This window comes from Sturnus vulgaris, chromosome 3, assembly GCF_052056855.1.
Source record: "Sturnus vulgaris isolate bStuVul1 chromosome 3, bStuVul1.hap1, whole genome shotgun sequence".
Lineage (NCBI taxonomy): Eukaryota > Metazoa > Chordata > Aves > Passeriformes > Sturnidae > Sturnus > Sturnus vulgaris.
Genome location: NC_142245.1, coordinates 63,439,049 through 63,466,200, shown reverse-complemented (window position 1 = coordinate 63,466,200; position 27,152 = coordinate 63,439,049). Strand labels below are relative to the sequence as shown.

At 45.5% G+C, this 27,152-nt stretch overlaps 2 protein-coding genes and 1 non-coding gene across 6 annotated transcripts in view; 2 read left to right on the top strand and 1 right to left on the bottom strand.

The window, feature by feature from the left end:
- The first annotated feature begins 1,699 nt into the window (after positions 1–1,699).
- On the top strand, positions 1,700–13,007 carry HEY2 (hes related family bHLH transcription factor with YRPW motif 2). The gene is made up of 5 exons (XM_014876730.2): positions 1,700–1,907; positions 3,084–3,162; positions 3,266–3,349; positions 5,957–6,038; positions 10,841–13,007. The coding sequence occupies exons 1-5, from the start codon at positions 1,825–1,827 to the stop codon at positions 11,518–11,520; spliced, it is 1,008 nt and encodes a 335-aa protein (XP_014732216.2). The 5' UTR covers positions 1,700–1,824; the 3' UTR covers positions 11,521–13,007.
- Positions 13,008–23,933: 10,926 nt separating this feature from the next.
- On the bottom strand, positions 23,934–24,005 carry TRNAE-CUC (transfer RNA glutamic acid (anticodon CUC)). The gene has a single exon. It is a non-coding gene; the product is annotated as a tRNA-Glu (tRNA).
- A 284-nt stretch (positions 24,006–24,289) lies between these two features.
- Positions 24,290–27,152, top strand: part of NCOA7 (nuclear receptor coactivator 7) — an 81,704-nt gene continuing 78,841 nt past the window's right edge. Inside the window, exons 1-2 of one of the 4 annotated variants that reach the window (XM_088161856.1) lie at positions 24,290–24,316; positions 26,449–26,630. The gene's annotated coding sequence lies outside the window, so the exon portion shown is untranslated. Of the gene's footprint in view, positions 24,317–24,693; positions 26,631–27,152 lie in introns of those variants that run through there. The other 3 variants (XM_088161858.1, XM_014876696.2, XM_088161857.1) reach the window with 3 other exon arrangements.

Genomic DNA, 27,152 nt, shown 5'->3' with positions numbered 1-27,152 from the left:
CACCCGACGTGCCACCAAATATAATTGCAGAGATGGCGGATGTCGGCGTACAAAAGGGCTGGCGCCGGTTTCTCTTTCGCAATGGCCCTTTGCCGCACGCACACCCGCGAACGAACCAAACCACCTGTGCCTTCCACGGGATTTAACCGAGTGGAAAACTGAGTCATTGGTACCGTGCTAAATATAAAGCGGCCGGGATAAACTCCGCCCGCAGGCAGAAGCGGCACCGGCGCAGCCGAGCGGGGCCGCGCCGGGAAGGTGCCCGCTGCCTCCGGCCCGTCGGGCTCGCAGCCTGCCCCGAAAGGAAAGCCAGTCATGGGTCCCTCCGGCCTTTCTTTCCTCTCTCCCGACCAGCCATGCCTCCCTCCCTCTGTCCGGAGCAGCATTGCGCTGTCGCGGCCTGGAAACCCGGAGAGGCGAGAGCAGGGCGGTCCCGGCGCCACGGTGAGGGTTGCGGGGACAAGCCGCGCTGAAGGGGACACTTCGCCCCTCTGTCGTTTCGCGGAGACACCGGCAGCTGCTGCCCGCGTCTGTCTCCGGCAGGTGCTGCTCCCCGGAGCCCGGGTCGGGCGGCTGCGGCGCCGGGCGGCCAGGCGGGGCGGCGAGCGGGCTGCCCCTGTCCCGACAAGGCACCGAGTCGTAGCAAGGGCAGCCCCCTCGCCGCTAGCCTTCAAGTGCTCCGGGCTGCTGAGCGACCGCGGCTCCGTGTGCCGCCGAGAGCCAGGATAAGGCGGCAGCGTCCAAGCTGGTGCCGAACCCTCCCCGCCCCGTCCCGGCCCCTCTCGGCCAGCGTCCGACAGCAGAGGCGGGAGAAAAACGTTCCTAGGAAGGTGGCAAAGGGGATGGAGGGGGGAACAGGCAGACAGGAACAGTCACCACAGTGGAAAGATTAAATTTCTGCGGAGAACATACCACTCCGAATGTATTTTGTCAGGAATCTGGAATCTGAAAACACAAACAAACGGGGTGGGGAAATCCCAAACAAAAGCAAAATAAAACCCGCCTGCTACAGATCCTCCGGTAAGCGAGACGCTAAGCTTCCCACCAAGTCGTTCCCATCAGGGATTATCGCCGTGCTTGGCTCCCGGCCCTGCAAGCGCCCGCTAGCCCTCGGCGGAGCCCAGAGCGATGGGGCGGCCGGGGACGCGCGCCCGGCCGGGAGGGATTTTATACATTTCCCAGGATTTAAACAACTCTCCAACTCGCGCTCATGCGCCCGATAACATAACTCGCGGCACCGCAAGAGAGGAGACCGGGGCTGCTGCCACCGCCCGGGGCTCTGGAGCACTGGGCAGGGAGCGGATCCCGTTCGTGTATTACGGGCAGGGGGAAGCAAGATCTTCCCAAACACCCGGTGAGAGACAGCCAGCGGAGCGACCCCGGCCACCCTCTTGGTCCGGAAGCATCGGAGGGCTGGGAACCCAGTGCCGCTCCTTCTCCCCCCAGGGCGAGCTCTGAGGATGCTCGGGCCCCCGCGCCCGCCCCTCCCTCCCTCCGCGGCCCCGTGCCGGCCCCGCTCCCCGCCTGCCGTGAGCCGAGGGCGGCGGGGCCCCCGCCGGGCGGCCGCCCGCTCCTCCGCACGGCTCCGCGCCCCGGCGGTGGGCGGCCCCCGCCCGTCACCCTCGGCAGGGCGGGCCTTGCCGGGGGCGGGCCGTCGGGCTTGAGGCTGTGCCGCGGCGTGGGAAAGCGCCTCAGAGAGGGTTTGCTCTGCTGGCGGTGCGGAGGCGTGCTGTGCCGAGCCGTGCCGTGCCGAGCCGTGCCGTGCCGTGCCGTGCCCGGAGCCCCCCCGGATTTATTTATCTCTGCCCCCTGGCCGTGCACACGATGAAGCGACCTTGCGAGGAAACTACCTCAGACAGCGATATGGACGAGACTATAGACGTGGGGAGCGAGAACAACTACTCGGGGTGAGTGGGGCACTCCTGGGGCCGCCGTCTCCGTCGGTGCCGCGGGCCGGGGTGCACCCCGAGCTGGGGCTGGGCGAGGGGGAGACCCGGACATCCCCTTGGGATGAGGTTGGAGCGGGGGACGGCCCCCCGAGGGCAGAGGTGTTATGTCCCCCTCCAGGTCAGCTGGCAGCTCGCTCGTAGCCCACCAAAAATTAGCCCCGCGCTTGGACTGCCCGAGCCTCGAAATTGCGCGCAGCACTCCAGTAGCTTTTGTGAGCCACCGGGCTGCGGTTCATTAGCTCCGCTTAATTTGCCATTTGCAATCAGACCTTTTCCAAAATCGCTCCTGATCAGGCCGAACAACCTAAGGGAACTGGCGCCAGTGGGAAATGAGCCGTGTAAAGTGAGCAGGGATCCTCAGCAGCTGAACTTCAGCAAACCCGCCGTGCGAGCCCAGGGCGAGTAGTGGTGTTTGCCCAGGGAGGGTCGGGCTGAGCGCACTGCGGGGACCCCGAGGGGCTTCAGGGCTGCTCCTGCCAATTTAGAGGTTCATGCACCAGAGCCCTATCTCGTCCTCATCAGTGGCTAAATGAGTATTAACTTATACTGATTTTTTTTTTTTCGTGTGCTTATGATGAAATAAAAGCAACTTCGTACTCGTGGGTAATATAGTTTTAAAAGCAGATTTTGAATTCTGCTCCTGCTACTGGACAATACAACAGAGCCAGGCCGGGCACCTGGCATCGTACTTGAGCATCTACTGGCTATGTAGCAATGGGCAGCAACGTCAAAACCCTGCAGGCCTGGCAGAGGTTGTGTCATTGGGTATGTCCACTAACCACTGCTGTTGCCATATAGAGATGGTTCTTGTGGATTTGGGCCTGGTTCTTCAGCCTGTACTTGGTAGGCAGGACTTCATATGCAAAGAAAATGAAATATTTGCTGGACAGTGAACTGTCTCCAGAAAAGGACTTTATATCCAATAGAGTGTTCTGTCAGTTCAAAATGTATGCTGCGGCAGTCAAAACTGAAATGTGCCACTGTCTTCAAAAACACTGTGCAATGCAAGACAAATCTTAAAAGCACTGAAAATGGCATTAGAGGGACTGTGCATATGTAATATGGTGACCTAAGGTGTCTTCAAAGAGCAGTGTCAATTTGTGTAGCACCTGATGAACTTTTATTGTTTTGCAGGCAAAGTAATAGTTCTGTCATTCGATCAAATTCCCCAACAACAACATCTCAGATCATGGCCAGAAAGAAAAGAAGAGGGGTATGTTTCATTTAATTATTTTTGCATCTGACAGTTTGCATGTGTGCTGTGATTTTGCCCTTCATTTTTGTAAACTTAATGTGTTTTGTTTTTTTGGGAATAGATTATAGAGAAAAGGCGCCGTGATCGTATAAATAACAGTTTATCAGAGCTGAGGCGGCTTGTGCCAACTGCTTTTGAAAAACAAGTAAGCTTTTTTTTTTTTTTTTTTATAAATTCTGTATCTCATCTGGCAATGTTAGTTCTCTTGTAAATCTCATTAAAATAATACTGTATGTGTCCTGATCTGGCACAAAGCAGGCATTTCAATAAAATGCTTTGTTGTGGCAAAACTATTAGAAACATAATTCATTATAAGGCTGAAAAACATTTCCATTCTTTGGCTAGTTTTTCCCTTAAGGGTAACTGTGTTCATGTTGCCTCTGTTCTTTCGATGAATTCCAGTAGTGGTTTTGTTAAAAATGTTCTTTACTCCATATTAAATAAAAAATAAAAATACACAAACCCAACACAACTCCCCAAACCTGTATGTAAATTAGCCATCTGTCAAAATCTTTAAATATAATTTATTTTGCCGCTACTTTAAGAGACTTTTTTTTTCATATCTATGCTTTCCTTTGCAAACTAATCAGTCCAGTTTCCTGAAAAGGGAGCGGACAGTCTGGATTATTCGTGTTTTAAGATGACTCTTTAGAACCAGTGCATTAAGAGGAATAGGCCCATGTTGTGTGAGCTAGTGAAGTCAGTGATATATTCAGACTTTCAATGAGGAAGTATTTAGTAGGAAGTCTGGAAGGATCCAGTTAACTTTGGCTCAACTCCTTGATAATGAAATTACAGACCAAGAACTTTGAATACAATGTTTCGTAAAAAAAATAACATAAAAAAATTTAAAAGGGCATTTTGGTTTTTCCATTCAAATTAATTTTTTCCCATATCTTTAATTTTATTTTTTGGGCTTTGATTCAATATTTAGCCTTGTTCCTGTTTTGCTAGAAGTATCTGAGGATCTGTGGATATGTGCAACTGACACTATGTTTCAATAAAAATGAAAAATCTGAAAATAAATAACCTGACTTCCTTGTAACAGTAAAATAAAAAAACCCCAGAAAGTAAAATCTGAGAGCAGGATTGGGAGGTGCTGAATGTAAGTGGTAACTACGTGGCAAACACCGCACCATGTTAGGCCTGCCTCATCCCTGGCGTGAGCAAATGCTGCCTTAAAAAAATAAATTTGAAGTATTGGTTGAGAGCATCATTTGTGTCACCTGCAGTATGATTTTTAGTAACTAGTAGTTGTCACTGTGCCCTTGCGTTGGCTCTGGCAAAACAGTGACAGGGATATTTTCAGCTAGATAAACAGGGGCAAGAGACAACAGTTGTTTGTCCCATTTTATTGTTTATTTCTTGAAAACCACAAACATTATAAAACAAGTCCTACAGAGCCCTTGGAAATTACCCAGCACCATGCAGTTTTTAGCTATTAGTCACTCTCACTGAGACGGCTTGTCCTGTGTCTATGGAAAAGATGAAGTCTGAGAAAACTACAGGATGTAGTTGCATGTAAAACGGGGAATTCTGACCAGAAATTCACACGCGCATCAGCCTTGATACGAGGAAAGCGTTGAAAGCAATAAGCAGATTTAAAAAAAAAGGCACTGACATAAAAATGAGCATGTGCCGTATTTGAATCAGAAAGTCCCCCCGTTTTCCTGCAATATGCCAAGGACAAAGTCATCAGTCCTTTCCCAGCTCCTTGACATTCAGCTCACTGGAGTTTCCAAGTTGGAGGTTTAGTTTCGCTTCCGCCTCCCTCCCTCCCTCCCCAAGCCACTGCTGCTCCCGAGTGTGGCAGAGATGAGTGCCCTGAAGAAGGGCTGCACAGCACCCTGTAAGCTTTGCCCAACTCAAAAATGTGCAGGCTGGGTGAGGTGGCCCAGATGACAACTAAGAGAAAAAAGTTGGCTTGCAGCATGCGATCTGCTGATGGCTGCAGCTTGCACATCCCTGATTTTAACTGATGGCAAGGATCATCTCTTGCACTGGAATAACATTTATCTTACCTGGTTGTGCTCCAGATATCAAGGGGAATGCTACCAAGCAAAATAGTTTTATTTATACATTGATATACTAATACTGTTTTTTGAGTTGTATTTTGTACTTTTCCAGTAGCTCTGTGAGGCACTCTCAGTGTCAGAAAAGATTTTTACTGACAGAGGAGCTACACTATTTCACAGTATTTAGTCCTTGCAAAGTAGGCCTCTCGCTAACTTAAAATACTGTGGAGTGCGTGGCAGTTTTTTCAATCAAATAATGAGAATGGAATATTCAACAACCAAATGACACGTCGAAAATGAACAGGCCATGAAGAGAGGGACAGTGCTGGGTGTGTGTCCGCAGGGACACCTACCGGTAATAGCACAAAAAATAACCTTGCAGCAGGGTCTTGATCTGTGGCCACACAGATTCCTCCTGCTAGCTCTCCGCTTGTGTTTGTTTTTAAAAAGGAAGTCCAGAAAGTTACGTATTTCTCTCACTTCATGAAGATGTCATCTCTATACTACCTTCAAGGCCAGAGCTGTGCTGAGATATAGCCCTAATAAAGGGAAATTAGGGAGATGGTATAAGTCCTTAGACAAAGTCTGGGAAGCAGATGCTCATGAAAGAATTAAGCTGAGAATGTCCTAATGATAGGGGAAATGGAAACCATAAGGCTGAGCTCAGTAGAAAGTATATCAAATTAAAGTTTCTAGTACTCATAAGCCTTTGCTTATATGTGTTTCTTATCTCAAAGGGATCTGCCAAATTAGAAAAGGCGGAAATACTGCAAATGACAGTGGATCATCTGAAGATGCTGCAGGCAACAGGAGGGAAAGGTAAGGAGCCAATGATTTTTTTTTCTAATATTTGGGGAAATCTCATTTTTAAAAAGTGCTTTGAGGAGCTGTGATAGGCGTTTCCAGATTAAAGGAGTGGAAATCAATGCTAATGGCAGGATTGAACTCGTGGGAAAGAGCTACTGGGACAAAAGAAGCACTTGACCCTGGGCTTGTGTTTGCTTTCATAACACTGTGGGAGTAAAGGCTTCATTCACAGGCAGCCCAGTCAGAGATTTGTTTGGGGTTTCCAAAGAGCACTGAAATCTGCACAGGGAGACAAAACAAATACACAAACACCAAACATAAACAGGAGGTTTGTGGCAACAATTGTGTAGCAAAAAACCTAATGCTAAACCTCATTATTGAGCTGCTATACCGAAGGAGGTGAATGGAGAAGAACTTTAATTTATGTTTAAATATATCCTTTGTTCTGGAAAGGCTTTTCAGTTCCAGGTTAGAGCATCTCATTCACCAGAACAAAACCCAGACTTGCTCTATGTAGCTCCAGGTATGTGCTAAAGCAGAGGGGCAGGCAGTGCTCTCTGCACTCACATTTCTGTGCTCTATTTGTGTGTCAGAGGCCGGCGTGGCTCCCTGTTAATGGGTGCTGGTGTGACGCAGTGGCTGCACTGGCTGACCCATTAGATCAGCCGAGCGCCAGGGGTTGAGTGTACCTCGCTTGTGCAAGCTGACAGCCCCAAGGCTGGAGGCCAAATTGTTTCAGCCACCCACGAGGTGATCTGTGTAGTCATGATTTTGGAACTTATTTGGAGCGAAAAACTTGCTGGCATTCCGTAAGCATGGTCCCATGTCCCATGCCATCGACTGTGATCATGCTTGGAATTGTTGTAATGGAAACCAGCTGATTCTTCACTCACCCACTATGCTATATAGGTAAAGGCTGGAAAAGAAACTGCTGCCTTCTCTCTCTTACCTTTTTTTTTTTTTTGTCAAAGTTTTTAGCCCATGGCTGAATTATGCTCCTTTCCGTACCTTGCAGCAATTAAAAATCTCAGCTTAGAATCAGTGCATGCCTAACAGCAGATGGCTATAGGAAAACATGTTAAAGGCTGGTGTTTTGTTATTTGTGAAAATTAACACCGAACTGACATACCTTTTTTCTAGGTGTTACGGATTTTTTTTCTAGGAGTCCATTTAAGCTTAAAATTTATGGGTAACTTGTTTGGTAAGAGATGAAAGGAATTTTATTGCCCATCAGGTAACAGACATGCATTTGATTCCTCTGAAAATGTACAAAATTTAAAAAGAAAATTAATGTAGATATGTAAAAAGTCCTTGAGAAAGCACTAGAGTTGCTAAAGCTTCACTCTGGAAAGTTACAAAACGCCAGAATTGATCATGGTTATGCAGTTCGTATTCAGGTGATTCGGATCCTGTGTATCCGAGTGATGGTGCCTGCTTTGAATGTGTGGTTGTGGTGTTGCACAAGCTCTGCCTCCCTGGGTATGCACACAGTGCTCAGCTGCTGAGGGAAGTGGTGGCTGTTTCGCTTCATCCTCCCCACGCCACGTGCAGCTTAGCTATCCCAGCCTGACCCCCATGTCACACGGCCACCCCTCCGATGTTTGCACAGCAGAGGGACACCCAGGAGTTGAGCTCAAATGGAGACCTAATTTATCAGGAAGCTTCCTTCCTCTGCTTCCCCACCCAAAACAAGTATGCTGGGGATTTTTTTATAAATGGGTCAGGTCAGGTGGCTGAGTGGGGCAGGGGATGAAATGCTGAGGATGGGAGCTGCAGGACAGAGATGTTGGTGGATCCCAGCCTCTGACTCAATCGGACAAGCTGGATGTTGTTTGGAGTCCCAGGTCTTGCAGTCTGCTCTCTTCCTTGGTTGGTCTCTGCTGCCATGTCTCTCCTGCCCCAGCTGATACTAGCACAGCTGTGGAGGGCAGGGAAGGATGAAGTGTTGTGGTGTGGGGAGAGGCAATGCAGGCGTATTTCTGTGACTGCCTTTCACACCATGATCCACAGTGGGTGGCCCATCACAATAATACCCCATCGCTTCACAAATACTACAACTTTATCTGCTCCTTCTGTCCTAGAGATAAGAGTAATCTCACTGCACAGATTAAGAAACTGTAAGAAAAAAGAGGTTTGAGAATTAGTACTGGGCAAATTTTAAGCCTGCATTTCCTGCTCGTTTAACGTTTTACTTTGCAATTTAACTAACAGTTTTAAATATAATTTATTTTTAAAGTAGATGTTTGTTTTATTTGCAAGTATAGTTGCTCCCATTTTGTAATTCATCTTGTGAGCCAGAGGGGCTTTTTCCTATCAACAAAAAAAAATGAGTGTCATCATTTTTACCAGGGACAAACACTTATTACTTCAGAAAGGAGAAATGGGTCCTGATACCCATATGCTCCCCTGCATTGAGGACTGTCCTCTTCCTCATGCAGAAAGGAAGACATCCATGATGGGGAATGGGTGGGACTTGGCAAGTCGGGATGGGGTTGTCCACTGCTCAGCGCACTGATCCCGAGGTGGGCACAGCGGGAAAAAAAAGCAGCATGGCTTCTGCCCCTTCTCTGCTTTTCAGAGCTGCCTGGGCAGGCAGGCAAATGCCTCTGAGGTCCTGTGCAGGCTCTGTGCTTCCGCCGCCCTGACACAGGTGTGAACAGTGGTCTCCTGTTCACATTGAGTTATTATTTTGGCCTAAGGCCAGGGCTTTTTGCTGATGGTGCAAGCAAGCACAGTGGAGGAGTGATTTGTCAACAGTGAGTTGCTTGCAGAGAACTCAGTGTGGTTTTATTGCAGCTTCACTACAAATTTATCTTGAGTGAGTGACACCTGGGTCAGTGCACGGGTTCATGTAGCTCAAGTGACCTGTGAACTGTGTGCAGCACAGGTGGGTTACCAGGACAGATGAGGTAAAACCAAGAGTTCCTGTTCACTACAAAACACTGGCATGTGCACATGATGGAGGATGTTCTTGGGTTGGAAAAGAAATGAGAAACAACATTTTTAAGTCTCTCTCACAAGGGGGAAGCCAGTAAAGGGGAAACTGGGAAAAGATAACCATCAAAATATAATGGAGTCTGGGAGTCCCAGCTCTCATCTACCCTCTGTTTTCATGTCTCGGCCACCATAGGAGACTGAAAGGGAGCCAGTATCACCAGGGTTTTGGGATGGCTTGTCAAATAGCCAGCAGCTCAGACTCAGGGGAAGCTGGTGACAACCACATCCCCCATATCTCTTCCAGTCCGAAGGGAGGGAGGCTGGGAAGCCCAGTCTTGAGCCGAGTGCTCTCAGGACTCCCAGGCTGGCTGACTCGTGGCCAGAGCTGGGAAGTGGTTTTGGCTGTGTGTCAGCCCCTCTGAAGCTGCTGGAGGTCCTGGAGCCTCCGGCACAGGAGCTGTCCCCACGCCAGGCTGACTGGCACCCGAGAAGGTGCCCTGCTATCTCACCACTGCCGGCATGGCTGGCCTTTGTTTCTCAGGAGTTCACTCAAACCTTTAGTCGCAGTGGACGTGGCAGGAAGAAAGCTGTGAGGAATCAGTGTTTGCAGACACGAGTTCTCAACTCCTTGTGCTCACTGATCTGCTGGCTGAGCCAGAGTTTCTCTCAGGTTCAGATGGGCAAGTAGGTCTGCAGCAAAAGCGCCATTGTGATTTGGCATGATGGAGTGTATAGTGGGCAGGGGATTTGGAGCAATATTGATAAATGTGCCCGAGTTAATTCTATAATGTGGGCATCCAGCAGCAGAAACACTTCTTTCTAGCTTGCAAATTGATTCAAGTGAAAAAAGACATCTAAAGTGCTGGCATTTTTCAGAAAGGCAGAAATTATTTCATGACAGAGTACAAGGCATTGCTGCCACATTCCACCATAAGAGGGGTACTTGATCTTTTATATACTGACACACATCACAGTCATGCATACTTAAAAATTTTCATTGAAAGTGAGAGGGAAAACACCATGCTAACTTGGGAGTGGATAGGATAGTATTCCCCCAAGGAGACAACATTTAAACTACAATAGGAAAAGCCCAAAAACTAGAATAGGTTTTTGTGGTTGAAGAGCTGCAACTTGAACACAAGATTTTATGCTCAACCCTTTTAGAAAGGGAGTATCTTTTCATGTGCATTTAATAAGACTTTTTTTTTTTTTTCAAATGCTTTTTTGTCACAAGCCTGTGGAGCTCCAGTTGCTGTTTGTTGAAATACCTCATGGGCCATATGACTGTCAGTCTTCCATCTCCAAATTAGCAATGGCATTACATAAAACGTTTTCTCAGTAAAGCTTTTTATTGTGTGTGTGCAGAGTCATCACAAGATGGTTTTTGTTTGTAGTTAAGCAACATCGTATGTCATATTGTCTTAATGACTCTGTGAAGTAGATGGGACCCCGGCAGCAGCTACAACAACTTACCATGTCAAGAAATAGTTTGAAAGCTTTAGGATGAATGCCAGTGTAGGGAAGAAAAGGCAGGGTAGTACATGCAAGCTCTCTGATCTCCAGCCTGTTTCTTTGTGTGGATAAGCATCTCATTCACACATACAGGATCAACACTGCACTGCAGCAGCTTGCTGAGGAATGTCAGGAGAGGCATCATGTATCTTTTAAAGTGTCTTATGGACTTATTTCATTTGTATATTGTCTATTGCAGCCTATTACATTACAGGGATGGTGACAGAGATCATTTACAGAGCAGAGAACAAATTTCTCCTGTTGCACACCTTAACCCATAAATGGCAAACGAGAAATGTGGTGACTGAGCCGGGACTGGGTTGGCCGGCTCCACATTCAACACATACTTTGCCCTCCCCTTGCAGGTTATTTTGACGCTCATTCCCTGGCCATGGATTTCATGAGCATCGGCTTCCGGGAGTGCTTGACAGAAGTCGCGAGGTACCTGACTTCGGTGGAAGGTCTCGACACATCCGACCCTCTGCGCGTCAGACTCGTGTCTCACCTGAGCACCTGTGCCTCTCAGCGGGAAGCTGCTGCCATGACCTCCTCCATGGCCCACCACCACCACCCCTTGCACCCTCACCACTGGGCAGCCGCCTTCCACCACCTGCCGGCCGCTCTGCTGCAGCCCAATGGACTCCACGCCTCCGACGCCGCCCCGTGCAGACTCTCCTCGGACGTGCCCCCGCACGGCTCCGCCCTGCTCACCGCCACCTTCGCCCACGCCGATGCCGCCCTCCGAGTCCCCTCCGCCGGCAGCATCGCTCCCTGTGTCCCTCCCCTGTCCACCTCCCTGCTGTCCCTGTCGGCCACCGTTCACGCCGCGGCGGCAGCAGCCACCGCTGCAGCCCAGAGCTTCCCCCTGTCCTTCACGGGCACCTTCCCCATGCTCCCCCCCAGCGCGGCCGCCGCCGCCGTGGCTGCGGCCACCGCCATCACCCCTCCGCTGGCCGTGTCAGCCGCTGCCAGCCCGCAGCAGGCCGGCACCGGGGGCGGCACGAAACCCTACCGGCCCTGGGGGACTGAAGTTGGAGCCTTTTAAGCCTCCCCCCACATACCACACCTCGTCCCACTCCAGCCCCCTCCTGTCCCTCTCGGCGCCGTGCATGTGCTCACAGCCACGAGCCCTCACGTCCCCACAGCCGCAGCAGGACCCGCTGCGCCCTCACTGCAGGAGTCGGAGAGGACCTGGGGAGACACCTTCTTCTTCTTCTTCTTCTTCTTCTCCTCCGTTTGTCTTGCTGGAGGCACCTTGAGGCAGCAGCAATGGCTTTCGTAACAGTGTGACCACATGGGCATGTAGAGGTTTCCTGCGAAATACGTAGAAATACGTAGACATTAGAACTAATAGTTCTCCAGCTATGCACCCTTGTTTGGCAGAGAGGTGAGGGATTGCATCTACCGGGTCTCCCCAGGCTAGAAAAGGAGCTCCAGTTTCATAAGTGCCTGACATTGAAAAAATAATAAATAAATATATATATATATATTATGTGTGTGTTCTGCTAAAACAAATAACATTGCACAGGTATGGAAATGGTATGGGAGAGAGGCAAAATTCTGCCTTCAACTTCGGAACTAGGATACTTTTCCAAGGCAGAGCGTGTTCTTGAAGGGGAGAGGTTTTTTTAGCCAAAATATTACCGAGGAAGAATGTTTAGTTTGACAGGCCTAGTTCTCGCTTCCTTAGTTCACTTTCTTTGTACAGACTTGCCAAATTGTGACGTCTAGCATAGCATTGGCAAAAGCAATTATCTTATCAGTGCTGGGATTAATGAACGTTTCAGCACTGCCTGTGAGCCCTGAGGCACCCATTTTTATAGCTTAAATATGGTGCTAGCTCCTATCTGCACAAACAGTGAATTTGTCATGCACCCAGAAGTAACCACCTATTTAAAGTGTGCACATTTGGATACAGTGGATTCATGCCAATACAAGAGACTCAGTGTTGTAAGAGTTCAACTTAACTTATTTAGTATTTGGACATTTACTTTTAGCTGATTCAGTGCAAGATCCCTCTTCTTTTCACTATCAACTTCTGGGAGAATGATCACTCTGGGTATGAATGAAGTTATGGTAGGGATGATTTTTAAATTGGCTATTAACATGCCAACATTGTAATATGGGTTTGATTCCAAACCAAAATGAATGTATTAATGGGATGTGAGTAAATTATTTTGTCAATACCCAGATAACTAGTGCTGCATAAAATGGTTTGCTTTCATTTTTTATTACAGTGACTTAAAATAACCTAAGTATTTTAATACAACCAGTCAAGACCTAGAGATTTTATGTAAAAAAAAAGAAAAATAAAACACAGCATGTATTATTATGCACTTGATTTCTCTGCTGTGTGGAGAAAGCAATAAGCATTGAAAATGTTAAACATTATGCAAAATATACTTTAAAATATTTGTTTTAAAAATACTGTACCTAGTTGGTCTTTTATGCATTACTTTGTTAACCTTTTTTCTATGCAAAAGTCTTTACATATCACTAATTAAATGAAGTCCTTTTTGACTGCGTTTTATGGATGATTTGTTGCAGTATTTGTTTGCTTTTGAAGAATACTTGTGGACTCAGTGTTGTTTTCTGCCCTGGTAACAAGCCTGTTGGCTGCTCTGTACTCTTCTGTTCCCCTTGCTCAGCCAGAAGCCCATCTTGTCCAGTGTGCTCTGGAATAGGCAGGGAAAAGTAGCAAAGCAGCATTGGTTTCCAGGCTTGCAAACTGGATCTGCATTGATGGTATGCTTAATCATACAAGCACTTCTGTTCATCCTGGAGAGCCCCAAAAATCATTGGGGTTTCTAGGCTCAGCTTTCCAAACGGTTTAGAAGGTGAAAATGTTAACCTAATGACATCATTAATCCATAAATATATGGAATGAGAGGAGGTAGTTTTTTACCTCAAATTCTGGTCTTCTAATTTGACAGTTCTCACTGAGGCAAGGGTTTGTTATTGTTTCATCAGACCTGCTAAGCCCCTCTGTGGAAATTGTGGAAAGCTCTCTTTATAAGGATGAGGACAAAGTCTTACATATCTGAATGCCGAAATAACAGCTGGCAAGACTGAGGCACAGAAAAAAGAGATAATACTACAGCCAGACAGACACTTCACCCATCATCAAAAGCCTCAGCAGCCTCAGCTCGGTGGCTCACTCCCTATCATCCTTTCTCCCATTTACTAAACCTGGAACCCATCCCTGCCTCAATCAGCTGGTCTCCAGCACTTAAGTGAGATGGGGTTGTCATTCACCTGAAAAAATGTACAGAAGAGAAAGAAGAAGCCTTGCAGCTCTTACACTGTTAATCAGCCTTGATATTCTTTGAAGTAGTGTTGTTTGGGGGGGAATATGACTTTTTTTTGTTAAGGGCAGAAATGCTGTACTGCTGTTCTGGCATATTTGTCAGCATACAGATGAGGTATCATTCACTTTTAAATGTGTATTTTCAAGGAAAAGAGGCTGGTAGAGAAAAAGTGGGGTTTATTTGCATGAAAGAGCAGGTTGCACCCCTACTTCATTGTAAGCTGTTAACTATTAACTTGCCCTCGAAGAGCCTGGTAGGAGGTCCTCCCATGAATGTATCATCTTAAAAATAGGCACCCACTGACTTGGTTCTGCCTAAGGTCTTCATCTAATTGATGTGCCTCAAAACATAATTTGTTTCCTGCAATGCAATATTCTGCCTCCTTCTAAAAGAAAAGGCAGTTTGAAAAGACTCTGATTAGATACACACCAGGGAAAGATTTGTGCAGCCTGTTTGTGCTTATCCCATTTTCAGTTTCAAAAAACAGCCCAGATCCATGAGTTGCTGATGTCTCCTCTATTGCTTGTTGTGTTGGCTTTTGGTTTCCACTATTTCTTCTTCTGTTGTCTTTTGGGTTGGTTTGGTTTGAATCAAATCACCTAGAGGACATGAGGAGCTCATCCTTCATGACTGCTTATTCCTAGGCTGTTGGGAATGTTACCTCTCTGAGAGAGGATGAAGATCTTTCCAAGTGAGAAATTAACGACAAAGACATGTATTTCACATGTGCTGTTGGAAAGACATCAGAGGGTAATGCTTCTGGTGGCTTTGGTTGTAGCTGTGCTAACAGGTTAGAGCTGAAGGCGTCTAAACAGTTTGTTTTTTAAAACAGAGCAAGGGAAAGCTGTTTCCTTGGCATAACCGAGATGCAAAAGTTAGGACTCGTGGCTGTGTGCGTGCAACCTTACTTCAGCCCTTTTCTACCTTATTGTGCATTCAATGATGAATAGACCTGGATGAAGAATAAAGTTAGTAATTTATATAATTTAAGAGTAGATCATGGCACATTCCACAAGAACACAAGTCAGGCTGCTTGTTCAACAAGTTAGCAGTTGGCTTTGACTAACTTTTCAATGGGTGGGTTTACAACTTTAAATTCCAGTTATCAAGAGGATCAAAGCAGGTTATGCAATTTCTTAGAATGTTTTTCTTAAAAGGAAAAAACTAAAAACCAATTCTGTCACTCAGCATTAGCAAGCACGAAACCTTAGCCCTCAGCAATGCAAATAAAAAGCACTTAGGCTGCTGAGAGAAGATTATTACCCTAGAGAGGAGACAGGCAATTGAGAGGCAGTGCTGCCTGTCCTCCCTTTGCTGTGATTGCAAGTGGAGGAAATCCGGCATTAGGTATTGCCTAGAAGAAAAACCGGCTACTGTGGCCAAGGGCTGAATGCATGTATTCAAAATAGAGTAATTGTCTCCTGGCTGTGACTACCTCTGACTGAACAACTGCCAGGAGGTGCCAGCTCATGCTGCTGCCTCCTTAGTGTGAACCTTCAAAATGTTTGCAGCTATTTTGAAAGATGGTACTTCAATCAGGATGTCATGAGATAAGCCTGGGACATGGATTTTGGCAAATTCTTAGGGCTATTGTAAACAAGGAATCTCTTCTTTGCAACAGGAAAAGGTCACAAGTGTCTTTTAGTCAAAAGATACAACATCAGAAAATACTGATGTGGACTTTTACCAGCTCTGTAGTCAGCAGCCTCATTAGTTACCTGCTTCTATAGGCACGGATAGCCTGAGATCACACAGCTGAGCACCTGAGGGATTGAACTGGTAGTTTTGTTCAACTTGGAGAAAAGATGAAGGAATTGATATAGCTTTTTTTGCAGGATTTGTGTATCCAAGCTTCATTTGTGTGAGGTCACCGCATGAACCTGAGTTAACTTTACTCAACACTGAACTTTCTACTCGTGCTCTGTTTCTCTGCTTCATCATTTTACACAGCAAATGCTTGGACATTTATGTGTAAAAGTCTTAAAGGAATGAGTGCAGCAACACATCTGATCATAACCAAAAATAATAAGCAGAAAGAGCACCAGGCAGGTGCTAGAAATGCTGAGATCTCCAATCAAGGTTACCAAACCTGTTCTGATTTATAAATGAAATAACATTTTGACAGATTATTGACAGATAATTTCCATAAAATACGTGAGATTTTCCTTTTTTTGGAGAAGGTGTGTTTAGTTTTGATTTGTTTTTTTATCCTGGTAATTGCTACTACTGGAAGTTATAAAGTGCTATGAATGTGCAAACACAATAACTCAGTCATCATCCAGTTGCCTAAATGTTTGCCATATCCTAAGTTGGGCATCAGGTATCACTTTGGAGGGGGTAGGTCTCCCTTGTGTCCTGTGTCACCTCTGCCAGTCCTGTGCAGGTCCCTGGGAAACCCAAGTTGCTTAAGAGGCACGATATATGTATGGCCAGGCAACTGAATTTCTCCCTATCTTGCATCATCTTTGGAGATACAAGATTTGAAGCTTAATAATATTTTCACATATGATCTAATTTTTTCAAAGAATTTTTCAAAGTGTTTCTTCCTCACCAGAAGAAACAATAGAACAGTGTCAAAATCATTTGGTGATAAGGAATTATCATATAACACTCCCATAAAACTAACACCAGTCAACACCTCAATCAACACTAATTTTAGAAGTTCTCTTAATGCCCTGACTTCAGTAGTGGTGGTGATTATAAGATGACATCAATTTAATTTGTTTTTAAAGGGATATTTTTCTGCATTCATGGTGGCAATATAAATCTAGGTGCATGAATTAATGTTGTACCCTAGATACTCAAATACCAAAAGCAAAAGGAAGTGATTACAGGAAATAAAATGAAATACGCCTGGTTGAATTACTTTCAAGGTCTGAAGAGGCAGACTCCTTTTTTACAGATATATAATTGCCAATATCGAATTCAAGCAAAGCTAAATGTTTTAGACAATATTTGAACAGTGATGTTACTTGTTCTACAGGAAAGTCCTTCTGAGTTAGTGACTGAATTTTGCTTTCTGCTCAGTTACTTTTCAGGATTTTTCTCATCTACAAAGAAAGTTTTCAGGATGAAAAAATACCTTGACGCAACACTGAAATTACTAGCAAATTTCAAACACCGCCTATGTGAACTGCAAGACCTCTGCACCCACTCCAGGAAACAGTGTCTCAATGGAAGATGTAAAGAAAACTGTTTTACCTATAAAGAATACCCATAGATATTACTGTGTGGTAAGTGAAAATTGAGCAAATGACTACAAGGCAATATATAAATCCAAGGACACAAAATTGTAGTCATGTAAAGGCCTACACTTTCCCCCCCTTACTTTTGATTTAACCCAGAACTCTGTATTTTTTTCATATCTCAGAAAAATAACGTTAATTTTCTTGAGAAAAATTACTCCCTCCAGGAGTTTAAAACAAAAGTTAGACATTTAAGGTACACTTTCACAACTTGATTAACAAGACGAGGTCTGTTGTGTGTGGATTGTTCACTTAGCGCTTAATGTCACTTGCCAGCACAACCCTTGGTTTTATTATACAAGTCCTAAAATAAAGCGACATTGTTTTTCTCCCCACTGCCTCTCCCTCTGTTGCTTTCTAAATGTATTTTGGTGGAGGAGAAGGAAGTTTATTTTTCTTGGCTTTTCTGGGGTTTGTTTTTCTGAAGAGGCACCAGGGTGGCAAGGGGGAGCAGCAGTGGAGACGCTGGCTTCTTGGGCACCGAGATCACCTCCTTCCCTCTGGGTAGGCAAAGCTGCTTCCTCTCCTTTTTCCTCCGCTGCCCTCTTTTTGGGAAGCTGTCCCACTGGTTGTCCCACTCCCTCCTTTCCCAGCAGAAAAGGGAGGCAACCTTAGAGAAAAGTCCTTGCCAAGCAGCCACCCCAGCAGGGGCTGGTGTCAAGGACCAGCTGCCAGCCTGTGGTTTCATGAGGCTGTTTCAGTCCCTCTTACCACACTTTTTCATTTTGTCAGTCATAAAACCTGAAGTGAATGTTTTCTAATAATCATCTCAGACCTTCAGCTGCAATCTACTGTTGCCTATGTCTGTCTGCTTCCCTCCTCATGTTAACAAGAGTCCGATACCTGCCCAGCTGCAATGACTTTGACCCTTCAATTTATTATTGCAGTTAGTGAATAAAAATGCTCCAAGCAGGAATCACAAAACAAAACAAAACAAAACCATTTCTTGATACTTCTGAAAACTGACCTTCATGTGCCACCCTGTCCTCCTTCAAGGCCTGCTAAACTGACAAGAAAGATTCCCATTAGTAAATCACTATTGGATCATTAAACCTTTTTAAGGCAGTATGTGCCTTACCAAGAGAATGAGGATTACGACACAGTGGTGGCTGCTGCCCACCGACAATCATGGGAACCGACCTCAGTAATAAATCCATTAATTATCTGGCTCACTTTGACCGGTTCTCACGCCAGAGCCGCTCCTTTGATGTGACCGTCAAAACCCAAGGATGCCCAATAGCAGTAGCCACCAACAAAAGAGAAGTAATAATTCAATATAAATATATAAGACCTGCCTGCCCATATGCCCAGCTTTTGCAGTGGAGTGTTTCTGTGCCTGTGGTTCAAACTGGAGGCAAAAAAAGGGGGAAAAAAGCTCTTTTTGTCCTGTATATAACCTTTAAAGTGAAGAAGAGCTAGGCATGTTAGAGATAGTTTTTAGCTATTGTTGACATGCGTGGCTTTTTCAGTCCCTGTTGCTTTTCAAAATCAGTGTTATAGTTCATCACCAATATGACTTAGGACTTATCCTACAAAGGAACTAAGGATGTACTTCTGAGGGAAACAGGAACTATTCCTCTTCAGTGTACTTATTTGTATAAACAAAATTCTTTATGCTTTTAAGCCCCTTGCAGGACCAAAACTTTAGAGGATGCATTTTTGTCTGAAGCTTTAGGTGTCAAGCTACTTTTGAGTGCTTAAATACATCAGAAATACTTGTTTGTTAGTTCACTTCTTAGCTGCTCACCTGTAAAGTGGAAATAGTGTTAATTAATTCTTGTCCTTGATCTTGTCTAATTAGACCTCAGACCCCAGGGGAAAGATTAGCTCCTAACTCATCATCATCATCTTGGGAGCACTTTTAACTCAAGTTTCTATCCCTTACCATAAGCCTTTGGTTAATAGAGGACAGTAGCTATCCTGGAGCCCAGATGCTACTGAGGGAGGCAAATTTCTGATGGCATAATGGATTACATGGAAGAAAAGCCTCTTCGAATGTATGACCAGAAGAGAAGAAGAATTCATTAAATTATATTTAATCCTTTGGCTTTTTACTCTTAAAGGAGGACCAGCAAACTGTAATAAACAGTAGGTACAAGGGATTTTAAGATACCTAGTTTACCTTTAAGATACCTGGATTTTGCCAGCATCCACAGCAGAACCACCAGCCACCCACCGCTCCTTTCTCCCCAAAGACACACTTGAGGGGATCATGATGGTAAACCCGAGGGAGACCACTTCAGAACTGGATTTGGCATGTACACAGAGGCTCCCTATGAGCCTTGTAGCAGGCAGGGAAGTCATGGTGATAGAAGCTCAGGAGCCCATATTCGTCTTCTCATGTGCTTCACACTCCACTTCAGCCTGGTTACTTAAGGGAAGATGAGTGCAGTATAGTAGGAGGGATGAAAGCCCTTGCAGGCTGCAGCAAGGAACTCCATTTTGATTGAACCAAGGCCACAGTCCTAACAAATCTGAAACTGAGACTTGCTACCTGGCTTGGGGTGGAGAATGAACAAACTGCAAAACTTCATCCTGATCGAATTAGGTAGGTGGTTTCTTAGCTGAGCAGACAAGATAGTTCCTGTTTTTTAGTTTATTTTGCTGGATCTCTTGTGCAGAACTGCAGCTTACACAATACCAATTATGCCAGTTATGGAATACAGAGTTGTAATTTCTGTAAAAAAATCCCTTGCAAAGGATTAGAGGCAGTTTGGGTGCACAGCCATGAAGGCACCCTGCTGTGGCCACCCTCCATCAGCCCTGCTGCCTTGTCCTTGTCTGGGTTGCTGCTATTCCGTGCTACATGCAGCAGACAGCACCACCAGCCAGAACATTTGTTGTAATATCAATTTATAGTCTGTTACTATTTTCCTCCTTTAGGGGGGAAACTGGCACCTCCCAGCTCTGTTTTCCTGCTAGCAAGACAAAAATTAGGCACAGCATAATAACATCAATATAGTTTACTAAAGTGTGATTAATTAAAACAGCACATGGGAAACAAAGCATGGAAAGGCAGAAGGTAATGATTGACTGTAGCCACAAGGCATCTAGAAAACAGATTTATAGCATGCAAGAGAAAAAGTTCAGACTTTTAAAAGGATCAGAGCTTTCATAATTTCATGATCAGAGTACTTCTTAATAGGACATGGCAACTGCTTCTGTTGGACTTGCTGGAAAATGGTCCTTGGATAGTATTATCTAGATCTGTGAGTGGTAATTAAATCTGTATTGGACTTTCAATAACATTACCTTAAATAAACTCCCTTGGTTTGCATAAAATAATTTCTCTTAAAACACAAACCAGAGTAAATTTTCCAACTCTAGTTCTCAAGGAACAGTCCTAGGAGGATGATGTGCAGTGAGGTTGTCATATTTTTTTATCTTATTGCCCAGAAGGTGTTTCATAGTGAACCTGTAGCTTGGGAAGAGATTTCCAGTTTTCTTTTATGGTATCAATATTATACAGAAAGAATATTGGGATATATAATAGAATGGGGGAAAAGCCTGGAAAAAGGATTGTGTGCCTGAAAGAATCTTTTGGGTTTGTTTTTCCTTCCACCCCACCAGTTTGATTAACGCTTTGCCTTGTTTATGTCCTTTGACTGCCATGGTGACAGCACTAATGTCATAGCAGAGACTACTCCCATGGCTCACCAGCCTTGTGAATCCATGCAGAAGGGAAGGGAGTGAAACCAGACCTTATCTTGTGTCCTTGGGCAGCATCCTGACCTGGGGTGCAGAAATTGTGGTTCCCTTCTTTACCCTGGCACAAACTTTCTGCATGACCTTCAGTTCAAAACCTACAGGTGAAAAGGAGAGGTGCTGCTGACCCCTGACAGAGTGCTGTGGGGGTGAACATGTTCAGGGACACATAGTTCTTTGTCACTCCGGTAATGGTATGTGTCATCATTGTATTAATGCCACAGACAGGATGAGGGGATAGAGTCCGAGTCACACTCCTGATAATACTTTGTGGTTTTTTTCTTTTTCTTTTTTTAAAATGTTATATTAAGACTGTTTAAAGACAGTTTGTAAAGTTCCGTATACATCATTCAACTCAGAAACTAGGCAGTGATTTGCCTTAATAAAAGCTTCATTTGTACATGAAATTGGCTTTATCGGCAAATACAAATCCTTCATTACTCTATAGCTCATTAAAATGAAACGGGCACAACTTTGACTTAAGGAATAGTCTGAAACCTCCAGAGGAGGGGCTGCTCTGGGAACCGCGGGCGGGTGGTGGCAGACACAGGACCGGGATGCCACCTCGTGGCGTGTTCCACAATGTTTATATCAGCAAGCAAAGGCTCCTTGCCTTGTGGAGGATACTACGGAGTTGCACATATTTATGTCCACAACAAAACAAACAGGCGATAAGCGGCCAAGAGAACGTCCTGGGAGCAGAATAAATCTAACGACTAAATGACTCCATGTCCTTCAGACAGAAGTCTAAATAGTGAAGTGAAATATGGGGGCAAGTAGAATTTATACCTATTAAAAAAGTGGGAACTTTCATTTTCCAAAGAATTGCTAGTTGTAAAAGTCATGCAAAATTTTATGTTCACTCACAGCCAAGATACTTCATATAAGATTGGAATAAACTTACAAAGTGGAACTAATGTAGGGCTATAACTTAAAGGAGGTAGCAAGAAAGAAAAGTTGACTCAGATGCAGGTGTAAGTTGGCCTACAGTTAAGGTATTGTCTTCCATATAATTCTTATTTCTTCTGCAGTTCATTCCTATAAACCTTTGCTGTGACGTGGAAAGCACTTGGTCACATTTTTGGAGGAAGAACAGAAATGAAAGTGAAAATACTTGTGAGCCAGTATCTCAAAATCTACCACGGGGAGAAGCAAATTCAGCTATACTTTGAAAATGTGTTATTAATAATCTTATATTTGTTTGAAATAACTCCGCTCTAGCCAGATCATTTTTGTGATGTGCTTTTGATTGCACTGCCAGCCCTTTGTAAAGCAGCCCACTTTTTCTGGGGTTTCAGCATTCCAGCATTATGAGTCACCTATTATGTAAAACAAAAATATCAACAACAGCTCTAGAAAGGATGGTTCTTCTACTGGTTAAAAACAAGTACCCAGTTCCTTCCCTCCATCACATCCTTCCCTCCATCACTAAGGTCCAGGAACAAGGAATCAGAAACTGCTGTAACACTCTTCAACACGTGCTCAAAGTGACCATTGATCTGGGCTCTTTTCCTCCCAGACCAGGACACCTCTGATCACAGTGGGACCTGAAGTGTAAGGACACTAGCCAAGAGGACTGGCGTCTACTCCTTGCTGGGTGGATATTTTCTATGTGTGCAAGGGCAAGTTTCAAGTCTGGTATTGGACGGAAAAGGCATTTGGAAGGCCATTAGATAGCTTCTTCAGAGATTATGCAGCATTCCTAACAAAATATTGGGAACTACTCTTTCTTTGTGTGCAAGAACTATTCTGGTTTTTTTTTAAATCTTGTATGTTTCTAAAATCTTATATGTGATTATTTTTTCTCAGATGACTCTAAAGCTGGACTTACAGTGCTGAGAGTGTGCAAATATCCTACTGCAAAATGAGTTAAAGCAAAAGGAAATGCTTTTTTTGTAAAACCATATATATGCCTTTTCTGGGAAGGTAGTGAACACCTGAAGTTCATTCTTCATAGCTTCTAAAATTGCCCATCATTTTCTGACATAGGAAGCAGCAATTTCTTCCACCAACTTGGTAAGATATTTCACTGAGATCAAAGAGGGAGAGAAGAATCTCAGAGCCCTACACAGTTCTAATTAACAGGTACACTATTAATTATAGGGGGAAGTGCAGGATGAAATCATATAATTGTGACTTTCAGTATCTTAGGAGATCTACTGAGCCATTCTCCTTGCCCAGTCTGAGAGAGTTGATAACTTGTCCAGCCCACTCTTAAGAACCTCCAGCCACTGGAATGCAATAATTCCTTGGGTGGCAACCTGCAGACCTGGTGTTTAACTATAATTTGGTGGCATCTTTTCTTTATACCTAAAGGGTGACAACAGCCCTTTTGACTGCTTGCTTTCTGCCTTAGATCAAAGGTGATCCCATCCCCTTACACCTCCTTGAAGCTTTTTTGTCATAAAAAATGTAGTGGAGGTCCTTTCCCATGAGACACTCCTATCTGCAGCGGAGGGCAGCCTAGGCTCTGGCACGCCCTAGGAAAGGCAAACAATGCCATTATTTCCAGTGATGCTTTCGCATCAGGCACCCCCAAGGAGAGCCTGGCTCTATCCTCATGGCAGCTCCCTTCAGGTACTTGTAGACATTGATGATGTCCCGTCTCAGCTGTTTCATTCAAGGCTGAACAGGCCCAGTTTCCTCATCCTTTCCTCATCAGAGAGATGCTCCAGCCCCTACTGGGTCTCTGCTGCCACAGTTTGAAGATTTGTGGTAGCACTAAATGACCATTCACCTGTGGGTTGAAGGTGTGGGAACACCCTAAGCTGTTACACAGACCAAACAAACAAAACAAACAAACAAACAATCAAAGAGAAAAAAAGGAAAAAAAAAGGAAAGCATGTTATTTCTAACTGCATGTGGCCCTCTAGGAAGGCCTCTGCTGACTTACAGAATCCCTAGGGGTGAGCATGGGATGTCTATAGCCAGTGTTGTGACGGACAGATTTCCAGGCAGGTGTTACACCCAGACAGGCTTCCCTTGCCCACCAGTACAGGGCACTGAGACATTTTGCACTGCCTTCCTGCATGATTCCTCCAAGATTTCTTACAACTCCCGAGCCTTGGGGTCGCACAGCAGCCGGCCGATGGTCCCACAATTGTAAGAGCAGAAGGAGAGGGCCGGAGAGAATACTAAACTAAAATAAAGAGAATACGAAAATGAAATAGAAATGCGGGGGAAGGTAAGAAAAACAGGTTTTCCCTGACCGGGAATCGAACCCGGGCCGCGGCGGTGAGAGCGCCGAATCCTAACCACTAGACCACCAGGGATCCTTGAAAACGCTCTTCCGCTTCTTTGTAAAGAACTAACGACAAGCGATCTCACTCCCTCTTTCGATTGCGTTGTACTGGTGCTTTCTCCTTGTGCTCCCACGTTCCAGGCAGTACCAAGTCCTGGAAGCAGCTACGTGTGGAGAGGGACGCTCTATTCCACCCCACGGAAGAGAATAGCGGCGGCGGGGTGGGGAGGAGAGAGGGCCGCTCAGGCGAGGCTGGTGAAGGGCCCTCGCCGTGGGCGGGAGGCGGGATGGTGGTGGGGGACCGGGCGGGACGGAGCGGCGGTGGCTCCCACAGCGCCACAGGCAAGAGCAGCGCGGCCGCGGCAGGGGCGGGGGGCTCGCAGGAGGGCAGCGGGCGGCGCCGGGTCTCCCTCGCTTCTTGCGCCAGCGCTCTTCCTGCCGCCCCCACAGGCGCGGGCTTCGCGCGGTTGTTTTCCCTCATTTCGTGTTGCCTTTACAAGCCGGTCGTGACACCACCGTCCCTGTACGGGGTGTCGCTGTCACGGCTGCAGGCGGCGTTTTGTCAGCCCGGCGCTCTGCACCGCACATCCCGGCCGGCGGCGGCCGGGAGGGGAGAACGGAACGCGGCGCTTCTCTCCGCGCCGGCTTGGGCGCTCCCCGAGCAGGCTGTGGGAACACCTCAGCTCGTCCGGGTTCCGGTGCTAGGCCTGCAGGGGAGAGCCGGTCCGAAGGCCTCTCTGCGGTGGGAGCCAGTGGCTCCACAGAGGGGATACAAGTCGGTGTTTGCTTGCCTTGCGCTGCCGCGGCCTCTACGCACTACAGATATTCATTTGTGACCTTGTTTTTTTTTTTGTAAGGTTTGTGTGAGCAAAATGAAAACGGCCGGTCCTGCCGATGACCTCTGTGTAAAAGCTCTTTCCTCCGGCATATTGTTTTCATGAGCACAGAAGATCTGTGAGCTGTACTAGCAAAAATAATATTCCCTATTTAGGCAATATTCAACAGGACAGGAGGATTGTCTCTGAGCAAGCAAATTTCTCTGGTCTTCAAGCACTTTTCCTCTAAAATGCAAAAACCTTTCCGTGTTAAGATAGATAAGCTTCAGACTGTGTGCTTGTGGACTGTGCAAATATGCATTAGCTGATCTTTAAAGCTTTAGAGTCTGAAAACAAACTTAAGGCGATCATTTTCTTCTGAGAGGAATGAAGGAGGTTGAAAGTGTTTGGTTTCCATCTCATCCACATCCCTGTTCAGCCAATGGTTCATTTCATCACAAAACATTTACTGTAGCAGTCTTGAACAAAATGTGTGTCTGATTGTGATGGATCTTTCTTTGGTCTAAATTCAGCAGCTTCAGTGAGGGAGATAACAAAGTATGAGGTTAAAATCAGGCCCTCTTAGATATGATCTAATGTCTTACATATGCAGGAACAGCTTTTCTCATGTGTAGGATGGACAGCATCCCCTTTGGTAAGACCAAGGCATTTCAGGCCTTGAGGATCCAAAGCTGTGGTGGGGGGGAGGCTGAGGTGTCACTGTGGCCTGAGGCCACTGCACAGAGGTGGGTGTGCTTAGGTGACAGAGGTCAGCTGGTCCCAGCAGGTAATCTGTGCCCTTTGCTGAGGAGAAAGGCGAAGTGGGACTACAGAGTTTCCTACAGGGTGGAACCTGCAAGGAACACCAGCTAGATATGGAGGTGATTATACTGCAGAAACTGAGCTAGCCTTAAGAGTTCCTCCACTAGGTCCACAGTGTTGTGTTTAAAAGCATAGGCTTCTCCACTCTGGGTGCTTCTCAGGTGGGTTTTGGAGGGCTACTGACTTCTGTGGCTGTGATGTTAGCAGCACTGGAGACAGCTCGGTTAGAACCAGGCTAGGCCCACAGTAACTGCATTGGCAGGATTGAAGATGTATGTTACAGAATGGTCATTGCCACCCTTAAGAGTGTTTCTGTTATGTGACACCACACAGGAAGGCAGGGGTGAGCCCCTTTTTTCTTAAGCTGCCTCAGTGATGGAGACAAAAGATTCCCCCTGACAATTTCAGAAAAGTAGCTGAACCTATGAAAAATGTGATCTTATGCTGATGGCAGGGTGACCAAATGTGTTTTGTCTATGTCCTAGGAAGCTGTTAGATGTAGAAACAAATCAGTCCTGCTCTGTTGTGTTTGACAGTTAGGAAATCACTTTCCAAATTAGTAATATATCTTACTAAAGATATAAGCAGTGAAAGGGTTGTTGATTACAGCCATAGGAGCAATGAAAACTAAGGTATGTACAAGAGAAATTTACTGAAATAGGAAATATTTTTCTTGATGTTAACCTCAGAGGTGAGGGCTGACCACTAGACCACCAGGAAAACAGCTTTGAGAGTCATATGGCGCCTAGTTATTTTTAGAAATGGCTTTCTTTACTGTACAAGTCATGTGCACTGACAAAAGATTGTGCCTCTCCTCTGGCTTCCTGTATCCAATAGAGAAGTGCATCAGTGAAACTGTCAGCGATTCAGCCTCCTGCCAGCACAGAAACAGCCAGTGCCTGTGCCTGCATCCCTGAGATGGGAACTGGAGAAGAATGATCTTCCCAAAAGCACCAGGAAAGGAATGTCAGAGCCTGATGTTTCTTTTTCATTTAACGCTGGTGTGCCTGTGAAACCAGGTGAGTAGCATTCAGGGTTAGAGGTACTGTACCATGCTGTCACAGTTTGGTAGGTAAGGCTGAATTTTGGAACCTGAAAAATCTGAGTGATTCCTTTAAATGCAAGCTGTACAGCAGCATGCAATTAACTTGTCTGTTCCACATGAATATATTGCATATTATTATTACTTTAATTTGACAAGCTGATTGATATGTGACAGTAGGCTTATGATGTAAAAATTAGTAAGAATAACATAAAAGTAATGTGCTAAGATATGGAAAGTATATCATTTGTGTATGTATCTACTATATAATGGTAAGTACAAATTTTCTTTAGTACCTGGGGTCCATGCTTCAGCTCTAGTGAAAACCCTTGATCTACACAGAAGCTGCATTTATCAGTCCTCTCTTTCCTCAACTGTGTGTTTCATGTGGAAAGTCTTGGTATCAGATTTTCTTCTGTAAGTTCACCTGACTTATAATTGTACATCATCCCAGTTTGAAGGAAGTGGAAAGGAGAGGGAAGGAAGAGATGATGCACAG

Excerpts from the sequence above, each read along its gene's own strand:
- HEY2 (XM_014876730.2), top strand. The coding sequence starts at position 1,825 with ATGAAGCGACCTTGCGAGGAAACTACCTCAGACAGCGATATGGACGAG. Across the intron at positions 3,350-5,956 it reads CAACTGCTTTTGAAAAACAA|GGATCTGCCAAATTAGAAAA; the intron begins GTAAGCTTTTTT and ends CTTATCTCAAAG. Across the intron at positions 6,039-10,840 it reads GCAGGCAACAGGAGGGAAAG|GTTATTTTGACGCTCATTCC; the intron begins GTAAGGAGCCAA and ends CTCCCCTTGCAG.